Source organism: Thunnus thynnus, chromosome 4 (assembly GCF_963924715.1).
Source record: "Thunnus thynnus chromosome 4, fThuThy2.1, whole genome shotgun sequence".
NCBI classification, from domain to species: domain Eukaryota; kingdom Metazoa; phylum Chordata; class Actinopteri; order Scombriformes; family Scombridae; genus Thunnus; species Thunnus thynnus.
In genome coordinates, this window is record NC_089520.1 from 34,657,994 (window position 1) to 34,676,710 (window position 18,717).

The window sequence follows — 18,717 nt, forward strand, 5'->3', positions numbered from 1 at the left end:
CTGTGTTTTCTGAACTATGGACCAAAACCTGCCTAACGGTGTGTTACATACATTACCTTATGGCAACTTACCTGGGTCCTGACCCTCCTACCAAGGCTCCAGTTACTGTTTTGACATGAAGAACATCCTACACAATCGACTGTAAAAACTAGGCACATACAGTGTGATGTCTATGATGTGATGTCATCCTTAACTTTCCAGAAGAACAAGTGGTAACCACCACAGCTGAGAGAGATAGCCTGACATACCTGTCAATCAAGAGGAACACACCCCTGGTATACCTCTGTCAGTTCAGTTTTTAAGTGAAGGTTTCTGTTTTTCAAATGTTCACTTATTAATTAGTAATATTGACTGTGAGGGGAGAAATGTAGAAATGAAAAGAGCTACTGAGAGCCGAATATTCTATGGAACAACTATTGACATTATATTCCCAGAGAGAGGTTGCAAATTTTCCTGTTCACTTCAATTCCCCTCCAACACTGGCTTCAGTGTTCAATAGTGGTGGTTGCTGCTTGTTTTGTGGTACAGTGCAGTCATAAAGCATTAGGACAGTGACACATTTCTGTGATCGTTTCTGCACTCCAGCATGTTGTATTTTAATTGAAACAGTGACTTTGAGATGAAAGAAGTGATTCTCAGCTGATCACTGCAGGATTTTTTTTTAATAGTATCCCAATTTTAGAACAAAGTAAAGTAACTGGATATGTTTCCTCTGTAGTCACTTGGAGGTCTGCAGGCATCTCATACACTTTATATACAGTCCACACTTGTAACAGCCTTCCTAACCATCTGGGCAGCATAGATCCTAGTCTCTTTTTTTTCTCTTTTTTTAAAAAAAAAAAAAAAAAAAGGCTTAAAGACCTTTGTATTCAGGTAGGCTTCTTCATCTTAACTCCTATTATGCTTATTTTCTTTATGCTGTACGTTCTATGTTATTAATACTGTAGTACTTTGAGTTTCACTATGAAAGAAAAGTGCGGTACTAATTAAACGTAACGTTATTATCATTAAAATGTATTATCTTCACTTGTTGCGAGTTTTGGGGCCTCTCGCCTTCAGACTGCTCTTCAGGCTTTAGAGCTTGACTTGGCCAGTTAAGAATATGTCGCTGTTTGGCCACAAAAGACATTCAGTGTACTAAAGTAAGTGAGTACAGAGTCAAAACAAACGTGACAGTGACAAGTTTGTTCTCACTTTTTTTGGTTGGTCCGCGACCTTGCAGAAGCGTGTCCCTCCGCGGGCTCCGTTGCAGTACTCGGGGACGGAGGAGGTGGCGGCGGTCAGCCATATTGTCTCTGATACAGCAGAAATCACACACCGGCGACGGAGGGAGGCGAGGACCGCTGGGTTGACCAAACTGAGCGTATTGGAAAGCATTTCGGTCGTCGAATTGATCAAAGGGGGTAAATATGTAACCCAACGTGTTGCTATTGTTGATAAAACCGACTCATCGTCTCTGTGGTGCTTCTGTTAGCCACGTTAGCTTAGCTTAGCAGGCCGAGAAGTTAGCAACACCTGCTCACCGACAGCCTTCCAGCCAGGTGCTCCAGCTAATTGACGCTGGGGCTTTCGTTACATTAAATTACAGCTAAAATAGTTAACCACTGCCTGAAAATTATTTGTCAACACCTTGTAAATCTTCAGTTATTAAGCGAATTGTCGACGGAATATCTGATAACGGAAACAGCTATAAATTGTACCTAATTTACTAACTTAGTAAGTTTTAACGTTACACTCACACTGGTCCACTAAATTTATACACCCATCACTGAGCTTCTCAGTGACAGATTACTGTTGGAGCGTTTTGTATAAGTTATAATCTGATCTTATTTAGTGCTGAATGGTCTCGCTAAGTTAGCTGTTAGCCAACCTGGATGAATCCGGTCGATCCGGAAAAGGTTGTTTTATGACGGTGTGTCTGCGGATTAAAAGCAATAAATCATCGAGTTATTAATGTTAACGGAGACTTGTGAATAACTTCGCCCTGACGTTTCGGAAGAGAAAGAAAAGGAAGAGAAAGACAACGAAGCACTCTGTATGATCCGCTGAATTACGCTTATTTACGGCATCATGTTATCACGTTAGCCAACGTTGGCTAGCCAAAGATTTCACTCTATAATGTTAAGTAGCAAACTGCTCTGCTATTATCCCCGGTTGTGTGAAGGACTTATTATAGCTAATTATATTGAATCAATTAAATTAGCTACAGTGTGAGTCAGCTGTTAACAGCGACTGCGCAAGCGACCCAATGACCTGCAAACAATGCGCACGTAGCGCGGAGCTTCACGTTAAATTATACAAGATGGCTATGAAGCTGCTAACCTGGCTGTATAACTCTAGTTAGCATATAGCGAATTTTTCATTATATGACACAGTCATAGAGCCACATGGAGTTGTAACTTAACTGGCGAATCTTGCTACTTGACGCCGAGATCGAGAAGTGGCTGATGGTCTGCCACTAGTGGTTCAGCTGCATATGCCGTTGTTCTGACGATTTATGCTACCGTTGCGCGAATCGATACCTATCGAAAAATGCTACCTTATGTGTTTTACGTTTCCAGTTGTGTATATCACATAAAAGTATAACTGTCACAATATTATGACCTCTTTATTTGTATTTTGATTACAAACAGGGGTAAGTGTACTGTAAGTATATGATATGGGGAGCATATTTTGATATTCTATCATAATATCATGATTTAAGATTCCACGCATAGCGTATTTTGACAGACCGATATCCTCTATAAAGTAATGCTCCCACTACGGAATCATTTCATATTACACCACTACTCACTCCATGTATACTGTGAGAACATGGAGATCATGTTGAAATACTCTATTAAAATATCTGTATTTATTGCTCACCATCAGCTGATGTCTGGATAGCATGCCTGACAGCAAGGTTGCATAGATTAATGGGAGCAGAAACAGAGCCCAACATTGTGGGTCATGTAAATGCGCAGAAGTAGCACATCTCGATAGGTAGCACATTTTGACAGAACACCTGCATATGCCAATCCCTAGAATGGTATGCTGCTCGTGTTTTACTGGCACATACTGTTTCCTAATGGCAGGTCACTGTCAAACTGTCACACGAGTACCACCCCCTGATGTGTAAAAATTATATATTTTTCTGTCTTTATTGACAGTATAGCACAACGTAGCGCTGAAAATAAAGGAATGTATAAGTTTCTCCCGTCCATTCTGTTGGATATGTGCGATTCTTTTGAAATAACAGTAATTTCATATATCCCTGACAATGCACCCAAAGCTAAAATTGGAGCTATCCTTAGCTAACATGGCTATCGACCATAGCCAGTCTGACTAATCAATAACAGAAATTTAGAGCCAACCAACCAAATAGTACTTACATTATTTTTGGCATGTTTAAGTTATTAGCAGATTGTAACATTTCATCATATAAAACTCCACGTCATGGAACATTAACTAGGCATACGTATGGCATATTATTTAGTATTCACCATAAATACTTTAAATGAGTAACTGGTTGCTATCATTGTGGCATCCATTTTCTACTGACATAGATGTGATTGGCACAGATGTCAGGGTATTTTCTCACTATGATCTATCTTCGGGTAGGGTGAGATGACAATGTGTTTATGTATTGGTTAAACCTGATAGAGTTTCACTGTAAACTCCAGGACCTGTCTCCGTCATGCATCAATGCAACGGCGTGTCAGTTTGTTTACATACGAGCATGCGTCGCTAACATCACGACAGTGCTGAGAGAAAGATTGACCGCAGTAAAACGCTCTAAAATGTGGCGTCACTTTATTAAAGAAAACGACAAGGCAAAGTGCAAGGCATGTGAGAAGCTAATTAGCCATAAATCAGGTTACACATCAAATCTGATCAAACATTTAAGGCAGCACGGCGTCGGTCTCCTAGCCCGAGCGTGTCATCAGCCTGTGAAAGCACCTCGCTAGCACCTCTAGTAGAGTCAGGGCTACCAAGCAGTGACACACTGTGTATGTATGTTAGTTACTGCTTCCTGTCGTCATTAAGGTGTTGCTTTCTTTTCCAACTTTTTCTTGTTGTAAAGCTCAATAAAGGAACTCCTCAGCTGCGTTCAGACTGAAAACAGCACTGTGTAAAACAATACAAGAGGCTGTGTTTATATGCTGTGTAAAGTGCTTGTGAGACAGTTATCATGCTGTAACCCTGTTTCCCTTTGCGTACATGTGACATGTCTGTGTCCACAGACCTCAGAAAAAAGGGTGAATGGAACTGCGTGCATGTCCATGAATTGGCCTTTTCAGTGACAGCACGCTGTTATTGAGGGAAAGATGAGACAGAAATTATTCAAAACAAAAGCAGAATGTTCAGTTAAAGACTTTGAATGTGCTTTTTTTAATGAAACAAAAGTCAGAGTAAATGCTTAAAAGAATAAAGATATTTTTGTTATCTTAATATTTGACCACTTTTTTTTTTTACCGTATTGGAATCAAAACTGGGAATCGAGAAGAAGTGCAATCAATTGGCAGAATCAATATGGATAAACATCAGTCACCCTTTTTTTCCAGTTTTCGTTAGCAAAATAAAGGTTTCGCAAATCTGAAAGTGGGTTTAAACAGTGTTAAGGCTTTTGCTACTATGTCTAACACTCTTTTTCATAAGTGTAAGTGGTAAAAAATGGAGAATAAGCCACCAAATATCATTATTTATATTTCCCTTAAAGGACCAGTGTGTAAGATTTAGTGACATCTAGTGGTGAGGTTGCAGATTGCAACCAACTGAATACCCCTCCCCTTCCAAGCATGTAGGAGAACCTACGATGGCTGCAAAAAATGCAAAAGGCTGTCTCTAGAGCGAGTGTTTGGTTTGTCCATTCTGGGCTACTGTAGAAACATGGCGATGCAACATGGCGGGTTCTGTGGAAGGGGACCTGCTCCCTATTTACATATAAAGGGCTCATTCTAAGCTAAAGAAAACACAACGATTCTTATTTTCAAGTGATTATACACTAATTAAAGCATACTTAAAAATGTTATATTCCATTTCTGCGAAGTCCGTTTTGCTAGATGCTACTAAATTCTACACACTGCACCTTTAACTTTCTCCTCAGCTTTCCCCTTAACCCTGAATTGGAAGCTAACTTCAGTGTGGTGCTGCATTGTCTTGTGAAATTTCAGTCGTGTTAGCCAAGCTGCAGATTATTGTTTAAGCTAATGTAACTGCTTGTGAAATAATTCAGTGTATAAGACAAATGAAAGGAAGCAGCATTCTACTGAAGATCTATATTGCCAACATTATAGCGTAAATTCCTGTATTTGTCAAGCAGCAGTACTTCACACTGAAACTTGCCTCACATACCGGGACAGTCAGGACAATAACAATTGATTAATTTGTTATCCCTAGTAATGCAGGGTAAATATGGTATAGTTTGTATTTGTCATAAGGCAGACCAGATACTGCATGATACTTGACCTGGTTGGGAAGGGTTTAAAGTGTTAAGTTGCTCTGATGGTTCTGTCAGCAGTGTGACAGTTAAAGAATGGATTTAGCTATTTGAATGAGACCAGTAATCCCTCCCTGCCCTAGTAATTCAACAGGCTATCAATACGTTTGAGAGTCAACGGTGATGTTTAAAACTGTGTAAAATGAACACTCTTCTTGATCCAGTCATTCGATAGAAAATGAATTACGCACAGTTTTGCTAATTTACAAAACAAGGACGTCTGTAGACATAATTAATCAATAAGTAATCAAGGTTAATCAGTAAAAATAATCATCAATTGAAGCTTTATGCTCAACCCAAGCCCAAATGTAAATTGTGGATCATTTAATGTGGAATAGTTAATTTGTTTTGATTTATGGGTCTGCACTGAGATTTTGTTATAGTTTGATGTAAGCTCTGCACTGGTACCTGTCTTGGTATTAAATGGCATTGTCATGTACTAATTAATTCCATCTATTTATTATATTTATTTGGGTCCATAATAGCCCAAACACAAAGGCACAAAGACAAGAACTTAATATTCTATGAAAGTATCACAGCTGCCGTTTTTTTATCTTTCATTTCAACAATTGCAGGTAAACAGTACAAATATGCTATTCTCATTAGAAAGCAATCTACCAAAAATATGACTTGCAAGTATTTGGTCTACGCAGTGTGTTGCTGGGTGACGTCAGTTTTCAGTCCTGCAAACATTGAGCCAGGTTAAACTTTTTGCCAGGCGACCCTGCGTTTTTTTTTTTTTTTTGAGTCGTCGCATCAGGACCCCCACTGTGTCAATGGAGTGGCCTCATTTGTGTCACACAAAAGAGTTGAACCTGGCTCCACCTTTGATAGACTGCAACGCAATGTTGTCCAGCAAGGCGTCGCACTGGTCAGTCAAATACATGTAAGCGCACATTCCTAGTGGATAGCTCTAACTTTGTAAATAAAATGACTGCCACTGTGATAATTTTCCAGAGTTGTAAAATTCTGTTTGGATCATATTTCATGTCTCACTGGTAACTGAAGCAACACAGCCTCTTGCGTTTTTTTAACGCAGGGCTGTTTTCGGTCTGAGCGCAGATTGTGAGCCTTACCCACAGGTGCAGCTCCCCCTTCAACGTGGCAGTTTGGTACAGTGCCACAGAGCTGTGGATTGTCCAGCAATCCACCTACTGATCTCTTCTTACCCTCCCCTATAAACAAGAACTTAAGATACTTTAGTGTCTCAGGGTCACTCATGCTATATTTAAAGCATTCATGCTAACATTGTTTGACTGTATAAGCTAAAAATAGTTGCAATTAGAGAGTTTGTTAGCTTTAGCTAGCCTTTCAACAGCCCGCTCAGTATTGTCTTTACCAGCAGAAATTGTGGAGTAGATCAGTGCGGAAACTACAAGGCTATTAAACAATTAATCAGCAGAAAATATGATTGGATTATTTTATCATTTTTCAAGGGACATTTTGCTGGCTCAGTTTCTCAAGTGTGAGGATTTGTGGCTGTTCTTCATTTCATATTATAAATTGAAGCCTTAAGATGTCACACAATATAAATATTGTAAGCTGCAGTATAGCCCTCCACCTCCACCTGTTATGTAGCCACTGCAACATGTATAAACCAGGGATCAGATTTGTGTAATCTTTCACCTTCTCTCACACCAGTTTTTCTTTCTTTCTTTTTTTTTTTTTTTAGCTATCCCACCGTGCCCCTGGTGGCCCCTCCCCCCATCCTCAGATTAAGTCCCCCCCCCCCAAACCCCTTGCCCTGTTGGGATCAACTCCCTCACCCCCTACCTTCCCTCCTCTTCCTCCCTCCTTCCCACCCATCCTCCCCATATTCCAACCGCCCTCTGCTGCAGTAAGGTCTCCCCACCATCTCTGCCAAGCTGTCGGACATGTCAGGACCCGTGCCGAGCCGGGCCCGAGTGTACACCGAGGTCAACACTCACCGGCCAAGGGAGTACTGGGACTATGAGTCCCACGTGGTGGAATGGGGGTAAATACCTTGTTGACCCTCGTACAACATTTGCAGCATGTTGCTTTTTTAGCTCTGCAACCCAGCTGATGTTTGGTTGTCACTTTGCCTTCACAGAAACCAGGATGATTTTCAGTTGGTGCGGAAGCTGGGCCGTGGCAAGTACAGTGAAGTCTTTGAGGCTATCAACATCACCAATAATGAGAAGGTGGTGGTGAAGATACTGAAGGTAAATCTTCACAGTGGCACAGGCCTACTTTATGTCATTCTAGCTTCAGTCCCATCTGACTAACTCTGATCTCATCCCTTTCCCATCAGCCCGTGAAGAAAAAGAAAATCAAGCGTGAGATCAAGATTTTGGAGAATCTACGTGGAGGTCCTAACATCATCTCCCTCATCGATATTGTGAAAGACCCTGTAGTAAGTATAGTATATTGATGTGCAAGAGTACTTGAGTCTTTGTGAGTACAACAGAGACCATGTTTAAATTATAGATTGTGTAGAAATTGTGTTTTCATGCTGACATGATTTACATTTCACACAAGTGTGCGTTGGGGTTCTGAAATCTCATTACTGTATCATTAGCGTGGTGAGCCCACCACCTGCGTAAGCTTATCGGTTTCTCTTGGGCTTGGGAAATATGTGTCTGTAAGTACTCAGCCAGCTATGGCTTTAAGTTAAATAGATGCTTCTAGAAAGCTATACAGTCTTGTATTCCTATTTTGTGTCAGGGCTCTCTCTAAAGAATGGAACAACAGTGCTGTGCCATTATAATAACATGGCAGTGCCATCATAATCATTGAAAAACAAAAACAATGCAGAAATCCATTCACACATTCAGTGTGGCGTTTTTCCTTCATTGTTCATAATGACAATTACCAGGAATCCACACCATAAACAAGAGTGATGCGTCCACACATTCAGTCCACACTGACTCCGACCTCATCAACAGCATCACTGTCCTCTGAACCAGCAGCAGCTCCTGAGTTACCAGGCTGGGTAGCATTACAGATTTGCTGGACAAAAATTGTTTTTCAATCATTCCAGGTAGGGATGCATGATATTATCGGCATGTCATCGGTATTGGCCGATAAAAGCTCTAAAATGAAACATTGGTATCAGCGAATTCTGCCGATTATGAGAGGCCGATATTTTTCCCTCTCCGCCGCCGCTTCCCTCGACGGACTGTTTTGTCAGACCCGCTGCTTCTTCCCATTTTAACCTGACTTAACTTTAGCCACTCAGCTAACGTTAGTCCCAGCTCTCCATGAGGATCCAACCGGAGCACTGAGCCCCAGTTTGTGAGCTAAGGCTTAGCCTTAGCGATGGCTAAGGCAGGTTTTAGGCACTTCCACATTGGCTTCACTTTTCAGACCTGGAACTACCCACTTGGACGTAGTAGTGCATATTTAATGGGATCAGTGTGGACAGAGAGCATCCGATGTTACGTGATGAGACACGATAGTCGGATGCTCGCTTGCTGTTAGGACAGGATGTAAGGTAACATCAGGCTTGACTTAAACAATGCTTTCCTAACTCCTAACTTTGTAAAACACGATTTTTGTTAGCTCCCTCCTTTTTCCTTCAAGCAAAATGGCCAGGTCTACCAGCGCGCTGCTGATGCGTGATGTAGTGCACACACATAGACATAAACATAGACTTGAATTGAATAGATCGGCCCCATTTTTACAATACCTGATTGAACTATTTGAGTCAGTATTGGGCCCATATTTAATATCACTCTCGGAATCGGTGCATCCCAATCCGGGGGAGAGCCCTGTTGTGTTAGTAAGCATCCCTTATCAGGAGTTTAAATTAGTGATAAAAATGATGAGTCAATCATGTTGATATCAAATTAATTGCTTACCAAGCTGATAATTGAGAAATGAATTAAGTTATTTCTAAAATAAAAAATTAAGAAACAGCTTCTGTTTCTAGTGTCTCTAATGTTTAGTGAAACAAAGCAATTTTAAGACATGATTTTGGCTCTAGTAACTTAAAATATAATCGATTGATTAATCATTAGTGAACATTATCATTAGTTGCATCCTTGGTTCACACTGTAAGCAACAAGTGATCATGACTCATGAATCATTGACGGCAATGAAGTTTTCAACAGACTATTCAAGTATTTTTCAAGGGTTGATTATTATTTACAAGTTTCAAATAAAGTAGCTAGCTAGACAGTGTTAATCATAGAGCATTAAATGGAAATTAATGGCAGGGGAAAAAACAAAAATTGACTTAATGTTTACACCAACCCAACAATAGATGCAACCATTCCTTTTTAGTAAGAGCTTAATCAATTAATCATTTAGTCAATATACAGAAAAATAATTGTTTTTACAAAATGTTATGTTTTTTTTTTTTTTTTTTTTTTTTTTTAAGAAAAGGAAGGAGAAAAAAAAGCCAAACATTCCCCATCTGCAGCCTGTGATTTTTTTTTTTTAAAGATTTACTACCAGTCTTAGTCTAATGTGATGGTAAATTCAACATGTTTTGATACTGGACTGTTGGTTGAACAAAACAGGCAATTTGGTGACATCACCATGGGCTTTAGGAAACTGTGACTGTAATTTTTCACTGTTTTCTGGCATTTTATAAACCAAATGATTAATCAGCAGATTAATCGATAATAAAAAAATGATCATTAGTTGTAGCCCTGCAGCAAGTATAGAAGCTCTGAATGCTACCACATCAGTGGTGAAGCTGGCAGGCTTGAGATGAAGAGAAGAGAAAGTGGAATTGTTGAAATTTGAGTGGCTGTTGACAGCTGTGGCTCGTTGACCGTCCACAGATCAAGGCAGAGTTTCCACGCTCACTCATCTCTACAGGAAATGAATGGACATGTGGGGACTTTGCCTTAAGTGTTGCTCACAGTGTGGCTGCCTGGTTAGTTAGTATGGACTTTGCATTAGTGACATAGCTTATGCCAGTGTTGCTGTTTGACTGGGTCTTAGTATTGTAGGTTGATACAGCAGCAAAATAAATACAAAACTTTTGTCTTTTTCAGTCTCGGACACCCGCCTTGGTCTTTGAACATGTTAACAACACAGACTTCAAGGTATGAACGGAACTTTTTATTTACTCTATAAAATGTCATGTCAGATTATGAAAACCTCCTTTCTTGGCATACTCGCTGTTTTCCCGTACACGTGTGTGTATGTGATGGAGGAATATGAAAGTCCAGTGCTATGTCTTCGGTGCCAGAAAGTCAACCGTCTTCTGGTTCTATCCTCAATCACTGGCACATCCCCTCTGGTTGATGTGTGACTGCTCCATGAACGTGTGCTGTCTGTTTAATGTAGGACATTAACATATTAATGACTTTGTTTTGGTCTCCAGCAACTGTACCAGACCCTGACAGACTATGACATCCGATTCTACATGTACGAGATCCTCAAGGTGAGTTCATCTGTCTCACACATGCCTCTCAGCTCATAACCTATAACCTCTACTCGTCCTGAGGGTGCTGGAGCATTTAGTCCTTAAACACAACGGTTTATGCCTCTGAAAGAAGTCCTTGTGTTTCTTGGTTTGTGTAGATGCTTGGGTACAGGCCTCTGTTTTGGCCATCAACATGTTTGTGTGTGCTGTCTGATAGGCAGAATCTTTTTGTAATCTGTTGCTGTTTTGGATTATTGTGGAAAAAAGTTTGAGGATTGGATCACAAGGTCACTTGTCTTTTTTTTTTTTTAGGCTCTAGACTACTGCCACAGCATGGGAATCATGCATAGAGATGTGAAGCCTCATAACGTGATGATTGATCATGAACACCGCAAGGTGAGTGAAGAACACAATCACCATATCCACAACCTTGACCCTAACCCGGAGATATTAGAATTATGAAATGTAACTAGTTCAAAGTTCAAGTTGGATCATTATTGCTGTTATTACGTCATTGTATGCTTGGACTCGTATTCGTACAATAACATGACAAATAAGTAAATGTCTATATATATTTTATTATATAATCAGAAATAATACATGCATGGTCTATTTGTGGTTGCTAACAGCTTAATGTCTCTGTCTGTAGTTACGCCTTATTGACTGGGGTCTGGCAGAGTTTTACCACCCAGGACAGGAGTACAACGTCAGAGTGGCCTCCCGCTACTTTAAAGGACCAGAGCTGCTGGTGGACTATCAGGTACGACTGCTATGCTTTTGATGGATTTGGCATGTTTGAAGTGCTGCTAGTTTGTGAATAGAGTCTTTCTGGAAAGCCCTTTGCTTTTCATTCCTCTTGATTTATCCATCATACACAAATCTCAGACCCTCCTATCAGATTCAGTGTTTCAGAGGGGAGTAGGGTGATGCAGTCGGTACATCTCAAAACATTGAATTATTTTAACTATACTTTTAACAGTCCCCCTGGTTCTCCATATGACTTAAGCTTTAGGGTTGCCATGGTGAGGAAATTTTCCCACCGTGACAACACTGGTATTACTGGTTACGCCGGACATTTAAAAAAAAAAAAAAGACATTCGTCAATGACGCTCATCTGTAGAGCGCTTACATTGATCTTCAACGTTAGATTTGTGGTTTAGATGTTCTCCTTATTTAAGAGTTAGTGACGGCAGGCTTCAGGCTGCTGCCAGCGGGTCGTCCTCGGTGTACAGCCAGGCTGTGGTGCACACAGACGCGGGGGTGAGCCAGAGGACGCCCGCCGCTTAGAACCAGAACCGGAGCAACTCGCTTGCCATCCGGAAAGATGCACCGAGAGCAGGCTAAGCAGCCAGAGAGCAGGAGAGTTGCTGCTGAAAACAAGCACTGACACCCGGGGAGACCTGAAGGCAGCTCCTCGCTAACAGCTAGCGTTTACAGCAGCAGGACGGAGAACAGACGTCTCACTCACTGCTACTTTTTGCTGTGACTCTGCTGCTGCTGCTGCTGCAGACGCTCCCGGAGCAGACTCTGTCAGGTTATAAGTGTAGTGTCGTCCAACTAAGTATTGATAAAACGCTTGATACTTTACAAATTGGAGTTTTTTTTTATTTGATGAACATGGGCGCTGATACGCGAAAATGAAATAAATGGGTTTTTCTATAGAAAAAAAGTAAAACTATGGTATTGGCGGTGGACAAGTAATGTAATCGGTGTAGCTCCCAACACCGTGTAACATCGACCACCACGGCAACCCTACTAAGCTTTATGATTTGATTTTAAGATTTCATAATGAGATTATTATGCTCCCATCCTGTCTGTGCTCCCTTTGAGACTTTGACTGTGTGTTTCAGATGTATGACTACAGTCTTGACATGTGGAGCTTGGGCTGTATGCTGGCAAGCATGATCTTCAGGAAGGAGCCCTTCTTCCATGGCCATGACAACTATGACCAGGTAAACAAAGCAGGGTTGGCAGGATAACATTTCCCTAGTGGCCACTGTTCAAACAGCTGATAGCTGACGGATGGACTTTCGTCAGCAGCTTTACAGTCACAGCTACACACACACGTCTCTTCGTTGGAAGGCTGTGACTGTGACAAGCATCTACATTAACAAAAAGCTATGACTTGTTTTCCTTCAAGGCCATTTTTATCCCATGACTCTTGAGTCCATATTGTTTAAACTGCACACAACACAGCTGACAAACTGTTCCTGGTTTTTTTCTCCTGTAGTTGGTGAGAATAGCCAAGGTTTTGGGGACAGAAGACCTCTATGACTACATCGACAAATACAACATTGAGCTGGAACCTCGCTTCAACGACATTCTGGGAAGGTGAGAGCTGCTACCGAAATCGGCTGCTGTCTTACGCTTTTGTGGTTTCTTTAGCACTTACGTTTGAAAAGAAGAACTAACCACTATTAACACTGAATCTAAACTCTAACTATAAAGTAAGGACTCTCTGTCAGTATATATGTCCTTTGCATATCTCGAGAACGAATCATCCAATGTACTTTACACTCGGTGGGTGTATTGCTGGGGACCCAAGGACGTGCAGTGTCGACTGTGAATTTGTTTGGATGAGAAATGTTTAAGATATTAAAAGAAGTCATTTAACAGATCTCAATTGTTTCTATACAGAAACAGCAACATCATAATGTTTTACATGCAAAGCACAAATCTTTTGAGCAAACATACAAACTCAAATCTGAACTGAAGGCGGCACAGAAAATAAACAATACAATCCAATATGATCGATCCACTTTATTTTAGGATGCACATTTTTATCAAAAGCTCTGTTATGTATTTTATTTTTAAATGCAGCCCTCATACATTTATTTACTATTAGAGTACTTATTATTTCTAACATCTGTGTTTCTTTCATGTCATTGGTGTGTACACTCATTCACACCTCACACCAACAGTACTCATTTTTCTATGCGTTGAAGCAGCACCTAGAGGCCAAGCAATAGGCGCTGCACTAGTAGGTCAGAGCATCATTATGTTTATCACATGCTGCTCTGTGGTCATGATTAGGGCTGCAACTAATTATCATTTTCTCAATTAATTGTTTTCTCTATGAAGCAGGAAAACATCACAATTTCTCAAAGCCCAAGGTTACCTCTTGAAATGTCTTTTTGTCTGACCCAACAGTCAGACAAAAAAGATATTCAGTTTACTCTTATGAAAGAAAAGCAGCAAATTCTTACATTTGAAAACCTGGAACCATCAAACGTTTAGCATTTTTACTTGAAAGATTATTGAAACGATTCATTAATTATCAAAATAGTTGTTTGATTTTCTGTGGATTGACTAATTGATGCAGCTCTAGTTGTGATCATCACAGTAGTGTCAGTCGATGTCAGAGCTGAGCGTTGTGTTATTTTCCTGCAGGCATTCTCGTAAGAGGTGGGAGCGCTTCGTCCACAGTGAGAACCAGCACCTGGTCAGCCCCGAGGCTCTGGATTTCCTGGACAAGCTGCTGCGCTATGATCACCAGGCCCGGCTGACTGCCCGCGAGGCCATGGATCACCCTTACTTCTGTAAGCCCTCACAGACAGAATAAAATCAGAAGAGAGCCGGGCCTTTATTTGGAACAGGCTTATGCTAGAGACAGGCTTTTATTACTCATTTCCCCTGTTCACCATTTAATGTAAAGTCACAACCTCCATGTTGCCCTGTTGTTGTTCCACAGCACTTAATTCCATTAATGAAACAGTTACTCTGCTGTTCTCACTTTCTCTTCTCTAATAGAAATATGGTTTTCATTCACCCGTTAATTCCATTCCTTTCACTTTTCTGTTTTTTCCTGACTGATGTAAAGCTGCTGTGAAGGCAACTCACTTCTAGCAGATCTTTCACATTAAAAGTCTTCCATCCTGCCCGTTACCGGTAGGTTTTTAATGTGGAAAATCTACAGGAAGTATTCTGTTTTATTGATGGAACATCGATTGGGGAAAAATGGAAATGTGGAAAAACTGTAATGAATAGGTGGATGAAACAAGTGTTTTAAGAAGGGGAAGTGAGAGAGCAGAGTGAGTATAACATGACTGTTGGTGTACTGATGGAACTAGTGTTTTTATATGTTTTTACCATGTGAGCTGTTGCAGAAGGTGATTCCAGCCCCTTAGTTGGATTTTTTTTTAACCCAGCATGTCTTTACTCATACTGGCCCTGCCCCCAGCTATTATTTGAGACTTCCACTATGTGAATGTCAGCTTTTACATGAGAATTTAGTGTATGTATTTTTGTTGCTCCTACAGTTCCCATCGTGAAGGATCAGTCTCGTGTGGCCGGTTCAGCTAACCTGCCCAGTGGGAACACAGCTGTTAGCACAGCCAGCATGATCACTGGTGAGAACATGCACGCACGCATTCACAGTCATACCATAAAGTCATTCTACTGACCCACGTTCTAAATAAAACATTTATGGCAAGATCACTTTTAATCCAGTATGTCTCTGTTGCTGCAAATGGTGCACAAAGGATTTTATCACTATTGTTATTACTACTACCTATGACATCATTTTCTCAGCAGCTTTCTGAGATCTTGGAGCAGAGCTGTAAAACAGTACACGCACGAGTGATCAGACAGGTTTTAGGTATCTCTACAGTTCAACCACATTATCTGAGCCACTGGTTTGGAAGTGAGAACAAAGGCCAGCATTGAGATGCAATCCAAATTGTCTGTTGTAAATGTGTATCAGTGCTGCCTCTTGATTGAACTTCACCCCTACACAATGCAGTGGACAAATTCTGACAGCTTGGTTTGTCATGGTTCACAAACAGTTCAGCCTCATTCTCAGAGCTCAGCAGTCATGCAAAAACATGCTGTAAAATTCAAATGAAATGTTCCTTTTAGAGAATAATGAAGCTCACTGCCTCCTCTTTGCACATGTGGTTTGTGTTAGTTGTCTAACAGCGTGTGTGGCTCCACTCCTCCAGGTATCTCTGCCTTGCCAGCCTCCACTGCCCTGGGCCCGCTCACTGGCTCGCCAGTCCTGTCTGCTGCCACCAATGTCCTGAGCACCCCGGTGCCCGCTGCTGCTGGTGCCCCGCAGTGACACCCCCCCAACCCCCACCCCCACCCAAATCCACTCTCAGCCCCCCTCTCTCCCCAATCTCTCCCACAACCACAACCACTGGGGGGGAGAAACTAGACAGGTGCCACTCTGCCAGCCCTCTCCACATCCAACCTAACTCAGTGTGACCGCGCCTCACCACCCTCCTGGCTGGAGGATGCCGTTGTCTAAGAAAAGAAAGATGTTCTTTCTGTTCTTTCCATTCTTTCCTTTTCCTCCTCGAATGAACGTGTTAACCTGACATCTGAAATGAATGTTCTGTGTAATTGAAATATACAGGTATTCCCTATCGTTCTCCCACAAAAGCCGTAGTGAATACAAAAGGGGTGCGTGTTTGTGTGTGGCGAGTCTGAGAGCGAGTGTGCACGGCTAATTAGTGTTTTAGTTTGGATTGTGAAGGCACTGGTCAATAAGTACATCAGCAGAAGACAAAAGAAAGAGCTGTTGGCCATCAGGACCAAAAGGAGCAGATCCTGTATAGTTTACTACTGCAGCATTGTCAAAAACAAATCAGTTTCCCTCAGATTGAGTCTAAACACCCTCCAGATCACAGCATTTTGGAAGTGTTTGGTGCTGTTCTGTGCTCCAGGTGTATGTGAACACAATGACACTTCAACACTTTCTCTGCCTGAGTAGTTTTGTCTTGCCTTTCTTACCAAACCAGATCACCAGTCTTCTTTTGATATGCGACCCCCCCCCGTCACGTCACCTACCATTTATTTGTTTTGTACTGAAATGTTCTGGACTGCTGGATAAGGTTCATTCACCATCAAGTGGTTTGATCGACTCTAGTGTTGTACTATAATCTCTTAAGAAGCCAGGTAAGGTTCATTCAGGTTCTCAAAGACATGGTTTCTCAAACGTGCTGCTTTCCAGTTCCTTGAATTACTTCAAGTGGCTTTTCTTGAATTACTTCAAGACATAACCAAAGTTTACTCAGTCGGTTGGAAGAAGAGACTGACCAAACCGAGTTTTGTTTTAACGGGAGTTACTCATGGAGCTGCTGTAACGCAGGTTGACAATGTGGGTTCTAGTGAATACGATCACGTGATATAATAATTCTCTGCAGGTGACTGAAGTGCTGTTAGTTTTGGAGGAAAGTTCAGTTCCGTGAAGTGTAGTGACATGGGTAAGCTTTGTGACGAGTAATCCAGATTATTGGCTTTCACCAACATGTTGAGGGAAGTTTTGAAGTTATAATGTTGAATAGCACTTGAAGGGTAGAATATTCCCCAGTGTTTTAGTGCCAGAGTTTGAAAGTGTAAGTTTTAGACCCTGCTGTACATATGCATCTTTTTTTTTTTTTTTTTTTTTTTTCATTTCAAAACCTGAAAATGCAAATAAATCAGAACATGTATACATTGACCTGAGAACGGAGCAGTTTGAGTCCCTACATCACTGTATATATTTTTATGTCCTTATGTAGAAGACTAGTATTTGAAAATATTTGTGTAAATAAACACGTGTTTTATTTATCAGGTACATCTGACTGCTTTATGTCATCTTCATACAGACCACTCTTCTTCTCACACTTGCTTATCTTGCATCAACACCTTGCAATGTGCAAATTATGGCTTTTCTAAAGTGAAGTTACATTGCTATTTGAAAACCAAAAGATGTACATGCACGTATTATTCTTGCTATGACAAAAATATTAGTTATTTTTAGTAGAGTGAACATTTTTATAGCTAGATGTACAAAACTTTTATATAGTTTGATGAAAACGTTTCAACCACATCTCAGTCTTGTGAAGAAGCAACATTGGATTACTCAGTACTCCAGCAATTAATTATTGCTCTTTGAAAAAGTTGGGATTCACAAGAAAAAAAGTGTATCAGCAGAGGCAGAGACATCTTGACTCTTGTTACTGGTGTATTCCAGAAACACTGGATTAAACACTTTGTCCTCCCAGTATCTTTTCATCATACCCTCCCTGCCTGCTAAATGCACACGTCACAGTTTGTAACACAGGCTGGCTGTTATAAATTTGCTGCCTCCAAGCTCAAACTGAGATATCATCAGCTTTTACTTCATACAACTGTTTTCACAGCAGTACTCCTTGTGACCATGACCTGTAATATGATGCCCTCAGATCATTTAGTTGTCAAGCATCATGAGTGCTCAAATGATAAGACTAAACAAATACACACATAAACTGTTATATATTAACTAAATGATTTGAAAGGGAAATGAATGTAACTGTCAAACTACAGTAACTACTGTGGTTCTGCAGGTTCACCAAGTTTAATTCAAGACTATTTAAGACCTTTATAATACCACATAGAATGCAATTTAATACCATATATATCATACTATACACTACATAATGATATAATTAATCAATGCAACATGGGCCAGATAAGCGGTATAAGATGGATAGATAGCACAATTAAAAAATATGAATTAATTGTCTTTTTTTCTAAATCTGCAAGTTACTCATTGTGAGTGGATGAGCGTCTGAGCTACTGTAGCTGCAGTAGTGACATTGTTTGCTGCAGGTCTGATGGTGCTGACTGCAACTCCACTAAGAAGGATTGAACAGCCTCGTAGGACACACAATCGACTGTTGCACCACTCCTACTTCTAGTATATAGGTGTATAATGTCTACTGGAAGCCCGCGATCACATGCAAAACATTTTATAACTGAAATTATTGACTTTGGCAGGAAAGAGGAAATATTTTAGATGTATGCAAACTAAATTTAAAACTTTTTAAGGTCTTTTTTGAGGAAACTGATAATGACCTTTCAAGACCTGCAGATACCCTAAAAAAGTAAAGTTGTAACAGTGAGGTCTGCGAAATCACATATATGCACATTT

At 40.7% G+C, this 18,717-nt stretch overlaps 1 protein-coding gene and 1 non-coding gene across 2 annotated transcripts; both read left to right on the forward strand.

The window, feature by feature from the left end:
• Positions 1-1,244: 1,244 nt before the first annotated feature.
• LOC137182152 (casein kinase II subunit alpha) lies at positions 1,245-17,242 on the forward strand. Its single transcript, XM_067588459.1, has 13 exons — positions 1,245-1,403; positions 7,152-7,454; positions 7,551-7,662; positions 7,752-7,853; positions 10,447-10,497; positions 10,779-10,838; positions 11,133-11,216; positions 11,470-11,580; positions 12,671-12,772; positions 13,051-13,151; positions 14,211-14,359; positions 15,080-15,169; positions 15,761-17,242. The coding sequence occupies exons 2-13, from the start codon at positions 7,354-7,356 to the stop codon at positions 15,877-15,879; spliced, it is 1,182 nt and encodes a 393-aa protein (XP_067444560.1). The 5' UTR covers positions 1,245-1,403; positions 7,152-7,353; the 3' UTR covers positions 15,880-17,242.
• LOC137182322 (small nucleolar RNA SNORA57) lies at positions 10,552-10,688 on the forward strand. Its single transcript, XR_010928323.1, has one exon. It is a non-coding gene; the product is annotated as a small nucleolar RNA SNORA57 (small nucleolar RNA).
• Positions 17,243-18,717: the final 1,475 nt, after the last annotated feature.